Raw genomic sequence first — 12,410 nt, forward strand, 5'->3', positions numbered from 1 at the left:
ACATCCACATGTCGACACGTGGAATTGACATAAACACTTAACTACGTTTGTAATGAACACGCTTACAACGAACTGGTGGATATAACGAACTGTTATTTTTGGTCCCAGACATTTCGTGTATATTTAATCATATATAACTGATGGATATAACGGACACGCTAACAATGAAATAACGGATAACACGAACACGCTTATAACGAAATAACGGATATAACGAACTCACTTTGCGGTCACGTGTGTACTGTGATGAACTGTGATTCTCTCAGCTTCTCACGTGTCACCAATCAGCCAATCAAAATACCCGCCTTGTTCTTACTTTACACCCTCAATTAACATGATGTGTCCTTGGAAGAGTATTTGGCACCCGGTGACGATATCATCACAGGTGTGCGACCCACAGAAGATGACCTCAACAATAAAGTAAAACTGTCCCTACAGATGCCGACATGTTTAACTGAAATATACTGTCACTTGTATACTTTCTACAAACCTGTCAGTCCTGCCCTGGAGAAACAATTACATTGGGGCCGAACTGCGTTTTAATTTCAGAAAATGCACATTTAACACATACCACTGACAAATACATCTTATATTTAAATGCATTTCGTGAAAATCATGTGAGAATGGATGTGCTATACTTTGCATTAGTTATTCATTATTATTGTGATGTGACTAGTGACGTCATACTTGATATATATGATCTACGTTTCTCCGTCTATATACATATATGTCAAATCAAAGTAAACGAAATGAGAGTTGGAAATTTGGCCTCCTTATCAACCACATTAAAGAAAAGTGAAATTGCAAAGAATAAACAAAACGATTTTGGGCCCAATAAAAGAGATTTTGGGGGGGATGTCGTTAAATGTTCATATCTAAATGATCAAAATATGAATAAAAGCGACAAAAACATTTCCATAATCATTGGAAATATCTGCTAAAAGCAGAGTCTATTGTAAGATTCTGACTATAGGTGTGAAGACCCGGGGTAGAATAGGTCTTCAGCAACCCATGCTTGCCATTAAAGACGACTATGCTAGTCGTTAGAGGCGACTAACGGGATCGGGTGGTCAGTCTCGCTGACTTGGTTGATGCATGTCATCGATCACCGATTGCATGGATCGATGATCATGATGTCAATCACTGGATTGTCTGGTCCAGACTCGATTATTTCAAGACCGCCTTCATATAGCTGGAATATTGCGGCGTTAGATAACAAACAAACAAACCAAATAGTGAGGACACCAGGTGTTCGCCAAAAGGTGAGCGTATCATTGAATTGTTTGACAGGAATTACTTAGAAGTTGACGGATGACAAAGATGACATTGTATCGGCGATGTTGAACATCGGGTCAGAACCACAAGTACAAAAATAGGTGTAGTCTAGGTGGTAACATAAACACACTGCCACATTTCAAGCCGAAGACAAATGGTTGACAGTTTGCCAACAGGTTTTACAACATGGCTGACAGGGAGGCCATCTTTGAAAATCCGATGGAATCCCCTATGTTAGATGAAGTGTCATAATCAGATGTTGTTGTATACACAAGTATGAAGCAAGTTTACTGTTTGTGGGAGCCGATGGTATGAGCTCACTTCACCATTTGTTTCGGTAAGCTATAGATATAGAAGAGTGTTACTAAACCTAATATTCTGTAGAACTTAATCATGTAAGTGTGCTTGAATTTGTCCCGTCCATCTCGTGGAAGGAATACCCATATAAATACCCCCAAGGCATTGACGTTTTTTTAGTATTCCACATTACAGTGCCTTGGGGATCACACAATCAATACAAAACATCACATTGTTCCAAACCGCGTGGCGCACTTATAAGATGATTATCTGAAGCATGTTACAAATTTGATTGGAGGCTATTACATCTCCAGAGTAGGTATGGAAGATTCTGAAATCCTTCGATTGTTTAAAGGTGATTATGAGAACTAATAGAGGGTAAAAACATAAGCCATGATATTCTTTTGATTGCATGTGTCTCTTTCTACAGCCGATTGAAATGGAATATAAAGCAGCATCTCAATTACTGCTATTATGACTGACTACGGGTGAGTAGTTCACTTAATATCACGGTGTGTCAAGTTTCATGTGGGACAAATACTCGAAAGTGATACAGGATGTTCTTGGAATTGGAGTTAATTCCTTGTGGATTCTCAAAACCTCATACGATGTGCTAGAATGTTTGCATTCTCAGAAAAGAACCAAGTTTAATTAGGTCAAAACATTCGATTTGTCTATTTGGACACCACAATCCCACACGAAAACTTGGAGCATCCGTCACTATACGTGGTGACCATAGGTACAGCTACATCCCTTTCTTCAAACATTCAGTCAAAACTTAAAGTAAATAGCATCTGATGTTTACTAAGAAAGCAAAATGTGAAATGCTAGACTTCCTCATCGATAACATCCATGAGACACTTTAACAAATTGTGGACAGGACATTTAGGCAAGAAGTAAGCATCCCCATGGGCACTAATTTTTCTTCCCCTCCTTGCTGATCGTTTTTTTCTGTGTGTTCGAGTAAGAATATCTGCTCGGACTGGCTAAATAAAAACAAGGCAATTGGCCCAAAAAGTTAAACTTAAGCTTCTGGTACATCGATGATCTGATACCGTTCAATATTAGTCTGCCAGCCAATTCCTTCCAGTATGGTAATCGTTGAAGACATATGCCAAACCCATGCATGAGTTCTATCAACTTTTGATTTGGCTCTAAAATCCGAAGACATGTCCATTGCTCTTTTGTACTGGACTCCTCAGCTCCATATAAAACAGCTGCAAAGGAGATGTATTACTGGGCACAGCAAATGTACCATCAACTACCTCTCTCAACGATTACCCATAGTCCTTCATACACTCAACGAATGATTTCTTTACATTCACAGAAAGTATTTGAGACAAGTGGAAAACATACAAAACCTCAAGGATTTCTTGAATATTTAAAATCTCAGAAAAGAACCATGTTCAGTTATGTTCTTTTATAATTAACCCATTATCTTAAATCCGCCTGTTTAAATCTAAGACATGTGATGCTCTAGCTGCCCTCTCGCATCAACCTTACACCCAGGATATAACTGAAATACTGTTCTATATGGCGTTAACGCTGACCATTGATCTCAAGAGAACTTCTGAAGGACTACAGCTAAGTACTGACCAGTCATAAGGCCTCATGTTTCTAGACCTCCTCCATCCACGGGCCCAGAACGTTGAATGTAGGGTGGCAAAAAATGGCTTCTGCTTCAATGACTTGAGTTACATATTTCCTAATCTTCCTTGTAAACCTCCGTGATATCTGTTAAAATGTCCAGTTAGAACCAAAGCAGTCTGTAAGGTTACTGGATCAGGTCATATGGGTTTTCTCTTCAGCCTGCGGCTACTTCAGTCAACAAAAGAAAAGGGCGGAAATTTCCAAAAAAATGTCATTGACAAGAAAAACAGTGAGGATAATTTGAAAGAATATTTCAGTCTTTACGAATAATGGATGCTATAAGAAACTCCGCAAATGCTACAATTAAATTTCTTTTCCTATCTAATTTCGCTTCACAGTGTTTATCTGCTGCTGTAAACTTTATAAATGCAATTGGCCGAATTTGTCTTCAGCGTCCCCGGGGAATCTCCTCGGAAGACCTAACTACTAGACCAACAAACGTTTGCAGACTTTGAGAGATGGGCCACCATACATCAGGGTAATGCTGCCCTGCTAAAGTTTAATAACTACAATTGAGAACATGCTGAAATCCCGTAAGCGGCTTGGAGGAGCTGGGATCAATTGAAGCACACCATGATGGAGCAGCGTGTAGCACAAGGGGCGAGATTTCCGTTTATCGGTTATCGCCCTTGGAGACAAAATAACTTCGTGAAGTCAATGCATCGCGGTATAAAACTGATAGACGTGAATTACGCTTGCCAATGTATCTATCATCTTTTTTTACAGCGCCTAATGTTATTCTGGTCAATAGATACAGCACGGTACAGACTGAATCTTTATCTTAGTTTATGCATCTTCTGTTCAAATAAAAGAAGTGGGGCTCAAACTGTCACAGCTTAAGTAGCATCCTCACGCATTTACATGAGAGTAGCGTTTGTACATTCTACAGAAAGGAAAAAAGAAAGAACGCACCAACACACGTTTTGGCATGTAAAGACACTAAAATATATACCAGTGGTTTCTGCTTGATATCGACGACTCTCCTTGTGTCCATGTGTCCTTTGTTTGAGTTTGAGAAGCCGATTGAATTCTAATTAACACCCATTTAAATTCCAGTGCATTCAACGTTTCTCTCTAATGTCATCCCCGCGAATTATCCAGGTCGTGTTTCAGATGTCGGAGGGACGGAGACACCCAGGAGGAGTGAATGATGTGGAGTGTGCTACTACCTGTATCTGACGGACGCTGTCAGAGGCTACTGTAATAAAGTGTGTGTTCATCTCCGCAGACTGCGTCTCAAGAGGGCGGGCGAACCAGTGTTCTTCACGTCCATCTGTGATTTGCTACACTTCAAGACGTGGTGGATGGGAGACTGACATTCTTGATCACTGCAATATTCCTTTAGTGTGTCTTGTCATAAAGTGTCAACATGGTTAATAACCCCCAACAGCCCTCGACTTACAGATGTTCGTACTGTTCTGAAAATGAGTTTTGATGAACTCTATTGGTATATATATTTTTTTTACTGCAGTTCTTTTTATTTTCCCCTAATGACTGATGTGGGTGACGAGTTTTGTGTTGTTGTTGTTGCTGCTGCTGCTGCTGTACGCCACAATGATCCAGTTACTAAATGGTCGAATCTGGTACAGATAGACCAAGGGGTGATAGCATGAACCCCCGGCGCACACACATAGGACAGGTCACCCATTGAACCAATCCTCATTATAGTCGGCTCCCCGGGCAAGAGTGGTGCCACAGTGGACCACATTCTGCCCCGAGTCCCTTCATGAGCACAGTGAGATATAATGTCCTGGGTAAATAAAGCCGGGCGATATATAGTATACACCCATGTTTGATGGTTGCTTAAATGAAACAAACAAGAAATGATTATTCGATGGTGATGTATTTGTATGTATCATTGTTGTGTTTTGGACCCTACGGTTGCAGTGTTTCGGCGAATGATTTAGTAACGGTTTGATAACGTTTGTTTTTTGGGTCACATCCAATGATCAAGTGCAAAGCGTACATGTCTTTTACCCGGCTGATATTTCATCAAATGCGTTGATATCATATATTTTATATATATGAAGGTGCATGACTTATATATTCCTATTTAATAGCTTACATAAAAATTATAATAAACGTATTTGATCTATGCTGTTCAAGAACAATGAAATTACAGCTTTTATAAATACAAAAGTCGTTTGTGCCGGAGCTCATCTTGACGTCTGGGGCCCATGATTTGCTTTTTCCTTGAAGAATTCTAATATGCTGAAACCATAATGCCTGTTTTACATTTGTAAGAGTGTTCAAGTGCCATTTTCTCTTTCCAAAATCTTGGCATCCAGCATATAAGGGATGTTTGTCACGAAAGGGGAAGATTTAAAACTGCGGCATTTTAAAAAGAGATCCCCGATATATATTCTGACAGACACGTGTAGGGAACACGGTCATACTTTAAGCCGTATTATACAAATAGCAGCAATCTAGGGGCGAGTGGATTTATTATCCAAAGCTAAATTGATACGGACACGCAAGACTTAAGTGTCGTCTCTAGGATGGTCCCGTACGTGCTGACCTGAAGCACTACATCTTAAAAATCACATATACACACACAAGCACACACACACACACACACACACACACACACACACACACACACACACACACACACACACACACACAAGCACGCACGCACGCACACACGCACATACACACACAAGCACGCACATACACACACAAGCACGCACATACACACACAAGCACGGACGCATGCATACGCACACGCACACACGCACTTTGTTTTCATGCACAAAGAGTGAGTGAGTATGGTTTTACGCCGCTTTTAGCAATATTCCAGCAATATCACCGCGGGGGACATGCACAAAGAAAAGCCGTAAACAATAAAATAGAACACATAAATGTCTTAGGATAGATGTGCTAATTACGAACCTGCTAGGAGATGGTAGTCCATCATATTGGTTGGTCAATATGATATGTTGGTTATCAATAAAATATCTATATTTGTGTAGTGTTTGTCGTGTTTTGTCTCGGAAACAGCACATACTCTCTGGATGGTTTTCAAGTTTATTTCTAACAACTCAACAAATCATACGTCCGGAACCTACAATGACATCTAGAATGTATAAACGTTGCATGATTCAACATGACGGCTGTACACATACACCCGCCTCTGGATATAACTCAAGGGACCTTCGAAATATGTTCGTTATGTCAAAGTTCGGTATGTAGAAGTTCGTTATGCCGAAGTTCGTTTTGCCGAAGTTCTTCGTTATGCCGAATCTTAATTTCGTCTTTCGTTGTTCCAACTTACCACTAGATGAATATTCCTTATACAGACTATGTTATATCCGGAGTGGAGTGTACTGACATATGTTATACTGTCAAGCAAACAGACATGTAGAGATACGGTGCGGTGGTAAACCTCACATCATAGCAGACAATGGTGTTACACAAACACTACACACGTCTCCTATCACCGTATCCATCATTATAAATGATAAACACACATCAAATATGGGCTTGATTCAAAGTATTTCACAAATGGCGCATAATTTATTAATGTGCGTTTTTGACATCGCCATTAGCGTGCCTACTACTGAAATCACAGACAATACCAATATATCACGCATGTGGCACTGATGTTTCTAGGATGCCAGTCAAGAGAAATTAACATACATCCTCTGTTGTTTTAATGAATGAATATGTAGCAATACCTTTATTTCTGAAACGTATTTCAATGGTGTACACTTTTCAAAAGACCATGAACGTATACACAATATAAATTCAAATACAACTCACAACAACCCATCTATTCACAACGAGGCTTGTAGGCTTCCCCTCGGCAAACATCCATGTATGCGCCATGTTTTAGGGGGGAGATAACCCTATATTCACGGAAAACGAAACATGTCATCGACAGCAGACCTAACCAGTGTTTGTTTTTAAAATAACTGAAAAACTGAACAAAATTCTAAAACTTTCATTTAGAAATAGTTGATTTCTGAATATATTTTAAGGAACGGCAGCACTAACGCACACAACCAGCAGCCTTCCAAACTAGGCATGCGCAGAACAAGAAGGACGTTGACAGTCATGATCATGAGGATCAGCAGATAGCGAGTACAGTGACATCTCACAGCGGAAATACAACAGTACACATCCAGAATAGTCTGTATTGGCATTGTAAGGTGTATATTTACTCGGTGTTTGTTGATCCTCATGATCATCACTGTCAACTTCCTTCTTGTTCTGCGCATGTCTAGTTTGGAAGGCTGCAGTCTGTGTGTTTTAATGCTGCCGTTTCCATGATTTCGGCAGTTCTCAGATTTATAATGCTGTTTCAAAGACTTTGGTTTCGTTCTCATTGTTTTATGTTGCCCATTCCTTGTATATTGTAGACATATCATAGTTTTTTGTTGCAGCCTGTCAGTTTTCACTGGTAGACCTGTTCTTAGAAAGCCAGTCATTACATGCATTCGACTCTGGGAAATGTGTCACTGGTGTCGTTACACGCATGCAGTTCTGGGAAGAGAGTTCATTCAATGTTCTTTCCAAGTTTGGAAATACAACTTTTCGCCCAGTGATTCTTACGGCCTTGATATAGTGACGTTACCGTTATCATATACAGTGGCACATTATCTAACAGGAAATGAAATAATGATTGTAACATGGCATACATAGTAGTATATATATTGTTTGAACGATCACTGACTTGGCCTACAGATATGAGACTATGTATACCACCGCTAATGACAAGGTCTGCACAATTGGGTTATGACCGAATACAAAACGACTCATACAGTAACATGATAAACATATACAAATTAACATTTGACAGGGATGTAATTCATAAATATTCCATGATACACCAAATGGATTTCTTATAATATCTGTAGGCAATATTTGCAGTATGACAATGTCCCAGCAAAAGAGTAGTATATATTCTTGATATTTACAAGAGAATGGAGAGAGATAAATACTCGTGACATATCTCCAGTCAAACCTGGACTGCGACCGTAATATAAACATACATCGGTTTGATATCCAATACAAATAGCATCAATACAATATTCATAATACATATCACATTCTTCCAATTTACAGGGGCGGTCGGGTAGCCTAGTGGTTAAAGCGTTGGCTCGTCACGCCGAAGACCCGGGTTCGATTCCCGACATGGGTACAATGTGTGAAGCCCATTTCTGGTGTCCCCCGCCGTGATATTGCTGGAATATTGCTAAAAGCGGCGTAAAACCATACTCACTTACTCCAATTTACAGTGACAATACTGATAATAGACATGTTTCTGCTTGGAGTTCCAAGTAGAGGAGTCATAGTCATATATATTTACACAGCGTAGTACGTCAGTTTCAAGGTAAGGAACAGAACCGGATATGTGGGTTATTACTTTTGTTGTTCTTACAGGTACATATATGCTCACCGACCGAAACGCGAATAACATACGTGTTGGTTCATATATGAAGAATTACACATATTCAAGAGATATAATATTGGTTCGATGCACAAACGAACATACTGTAATGTTGTGTGAGCCGACGACCATGAACGCATCGCACCTGACGTCATATCCATGAGGGGGCACGGGTGGCCCAATCGTCTAAGGCGCCGCGATTCGCTGTGCAGAGTTGTGTCCCTTGGGCAGAAACCTATGATTGTGGGTTCGAATCCCGGTTCGCCCCGATTATGTTTCTAGATTTGTCAGCACCATACCCGAGCTCGTGGGTTTCACCGAGGTGGTAAACGTCTGAGACCTGCACCACTTCGGGCTTTCCTCCCACATTAAGCTGACACGCCGTGATATAACTGGAATACTGTTAAAAGCGGCGTTAAACCCAACTCACTCACTCACTCATATCCATGACTCGAGATGCACCATTTGTCTCGTGCAGAATTACCATGTAAAGTTTGGAAATTACATGCAGCATGTCGTGATAAGAATAAAGCAACTCTGTGGTAACACTTGACTGATTGTTAATTTTGTTATTAAGTGGTACATATGAAACATTTCTTCTTAACGTACATACTGCTCTACATTGTTTTATGGTTCGCGTTTCTTTTGGCGGTGAGTATATATGGGGTTGACCTGCTCCTGATGAAGGTCACGTTATTACAAGAATACAGGTGGAAACTATCCACAACTCTGCACGTGTATTACAGAACATGTATGTACATTGTTAGTGCAATACATCCTCGAAGGTGCGTTATCACTATTCTTCCAATGGCAGGGATGGTAATATGTACTCGAAATGAACTTGGCAATTACACCTGAAGGAGAGAGCATTTCTGTCTTTCATAACTGTGCCCGAGAATGGGTACTGCAAGTAGTCAAGACAGGCTCACCCGTTTCTCAAACACCCACGTCATCATAACTTAACAATGATTCAGAGTCACTTCAGTTATGCGTGCGAAGAAGTATATAAAGGTCTTCAGCTTCTATTTTTAAGGAGAATATGTTTTGGCAAAGCAACTCAACAGATTAGAGGCAAGGAATCCTAACCATATGTCATACTAACCACGACAAGAACGATTTAATACTTGTCCGTGACCATATCAGGTATATATATAATATGGTTCAAAGGTGTGATATTCAAATCCTGTCTCCCTGTTTCCTATAGTGTGTTTCCTACAATTAAATAATGCCAAAACAGTGACCATGCTTTATCCAAGAACGCATTCCTACCTTGACGTATAGTATACCCGTTAACTAGCTATTCATATACCCATTTAATGTTTTAAGGTGTGTAACTGATTAAATGTAAATGAGCTAGTTGTTTACGTGAGCAGAATAACGCTACACATGAGGAATATCAACATAAACAAAAAGAACAGGACTCGGTCCATCACCAGGGCGACCTGATGCCACTCGCTCAGCATCTCTTGTCGAGCCTCGCAAATGGCCGCCCGAGTAGTCAGCAGATGCACCTGTTTCAGTATGTCGTCGACGTCGCGTTCAAGCTTCGTAGGGGGTCGTGAGTCCTGGTTGCTCATTGGTCCGTCCCCGAGACTTGACATCCCAACGGTGGCAGATTTGTCCAGTCCCCTCATGGTAATGGTCTCCATCTCGTCCAGAGGGTAGTAGTTGTCACTCCCCAGACAGACCAGCCGCTTCAAACTCCGGAGGAAGATCTGCCAGCAAAATCAAGCCGTCATTAAGGTTCTATTACACTGCATCAGAATCAGTTGTTCCCCAAGTCGCTTTCGTAGAGCCTTCAGTGCAGATTGAGACATCTGGCGGCTGTGATTGGATGATATTGTGTTAGAATTTTCATCGTTTTAAGATGTACATTCATCCAGTTATAAAAAATAGCAATGTTTTTTTCAATATTTAGTGCTGCCTTTTTTAACATGATGACTTACGTGACCACATATATTTTTCAGCATCTGACATTTGGCGCGGAACTGGGGGGAAAACGGACATGGAACTGGCTAGCATACTGTTTTGTTTTTAGTGTTGCTTAAGGCCAGACTCTATACACATGTGTAGCTAAAAGCTGTTGGATGCCTCGTGAACAACGCCGTTGTTATTCCAAACTGTAATGATATTATAGTAGGACCTGAAACACACATATAAGTTGTGATTGTGATTTAGAATCAGCGCACAAGTGAGCTGCACGGAGTGAATGACTCTACCACCCTCTATCAGTGTGCTCCAGCATACAGGGTCTTTTTGGGGTCTGTTTTTTTAGGCTATGTATTTCAAAACGTATCTAACGAGAGAAAAGGAGTAATTAAGGAGTTATTAAAAAGGGTATCTATCGGGGATGAGTGTGGTAATATATTTATTACTCACATAAAGTTTGTGCATTATCGAAATATCAAGGCTGAAATGGACGTTGTATAAGGTGTATCAGAGTCTATTCAGAGACCATGGTCTCTGGGTGTATGAACGCTGATGGTCCGCCCAGACTGTTCTCTCAATGCGTAACAGCGTGCATCTTTCTCCAACATCGATTATAAGAAACGATATGATGCCGATTCTAAAATCATGTTCACTTTAACATTTATATACACAGACATCCCCAATCTAGAAACAACGGCATTCAACGGAGCATCTAGCCTCAAACTCGGTTCAGTGTGGATGAGGGGAGCCCGCAAGGCGATCGACTTATCGAGTCATGTTGGCTGTGAGATTTAATACGAGTTAGCAGATGGTGTACCTGCTGTGAAATTGGTTCGATTTATCTTAGAGCTATATCATCTGTTCAATTTCGGAGCAGGAACGATTCCCGACACGAGAAAGCATGGGTTGACAAGAGGACATTACTAACGACCGTCCACTGGTCCACGTGGGGCAACAGCACGAAGTTTAAGGTCGTAAAAGGCGCGGCGATGAATGTTGATTTCGACATAATACAGTGTTTATTAGTAACGCTGTGTACCTTCATAATGCACTACCACAATACAAAATGATAGGTCGTATACTCTATTTCAACCGTATTTGTTCGACTATTCTGCGATAGATCACAGCGAACTGAAAGACACACGGACATGACATGTTCCAGTAAACATGTCACCAACACAGTTTGGAGATTCATGTGACTCATTGTGAAATGGGGGCACGGGTGGCCAAGTCGTGTAAGGCGCCGCGATTCGCTGTGCAGAGTTGCGTCCCTTAGTCACGTCAGAAACCTATGATTGTGGGTTCGAATCCCGGTTCGCCCCGATTATGTTTCTAGGTTTCTCAGCACCATTCTCGTGCTCGTGGGTTTCACCGAAGTGGTAAGCGTCTGATACCTACATCACTTCGGGCTTTCCTCCCACATTAAGCTGACACGCCGTGATATAACTGGAATACTGTTAAAAGCGGCATCTAACCCAACTCACTCACTCACTCATTGTGAAAAAGTAGTGCCTTTCGGGAGTCGAGTAGAAGTTCCAGAGTACAGCTGCACAGTGCTACCAACGCCCCTAGACGAATGACATGATGTTATCACACAATGTGTTATACAGGTGTAGTGTTATTTTACGGGCGAGTAATAAAACCTATTACATCATATCATCGCGTTTACTTCAACTTCATGAAGATGTTAAGAGTAGGGACGGTACTTCTGACATCTGCTTGTAGGGACGGCACTTCTGACATCTGCTTAAGCATATAATGTACAGTAACTTAATGTTGCAGTGTTATATGATATTTTGCACGATACGGCAGAGAACGTACATCTCTTGAAACTAGTAGTCTCATTTAAATAAGCATGTACCGTAGT

At 40.8% G+C, this 12,410-nt stretch overlaps 1 protein-coding gene across 1 annotated transcript in view; it reads right to left on the minus strand.

Moving 5' to 3' along the window:
• Nucleotides 1-9,282: 9,282 nt before the first annotated feature.
• Nucleotides 9,283-12,410, minus strand: part of LOC139473964 (neuronal acetylcholine receptor subunit alpha-10-like) — a 56,546-nt gene continuing 53,418 nt past the window's right edge. Inside the window, exon 7 of the mRNA XM_071256829.1 lies at nucleotides 9,283-10,329. Coding sequence (XP_071112930.1) covers nucleotides 9,976-10,329 — 354 coding nt within the window. The 3' untranslated portion in view covers nucleotides 9,283-9,975. The remainder of the gene's footprint in view (nucleotides 10,330-12,410) is intronic.

This window comes from Haliotis cracherodii, unplaced genomic scaffold, assembly GCF_022045235.1.
Source record: "Haliotis cracherodii isolate W230 unplaced genomic scaffold, xgHalCrac1.p SCAF_3, whole genome shotgun sequence".
NCBI lineage: Eukaryota > Metazoa > Mollusca > Gastropoda > Lepetellida > Haliotidae > Haliotis > Haliotis cracherodii.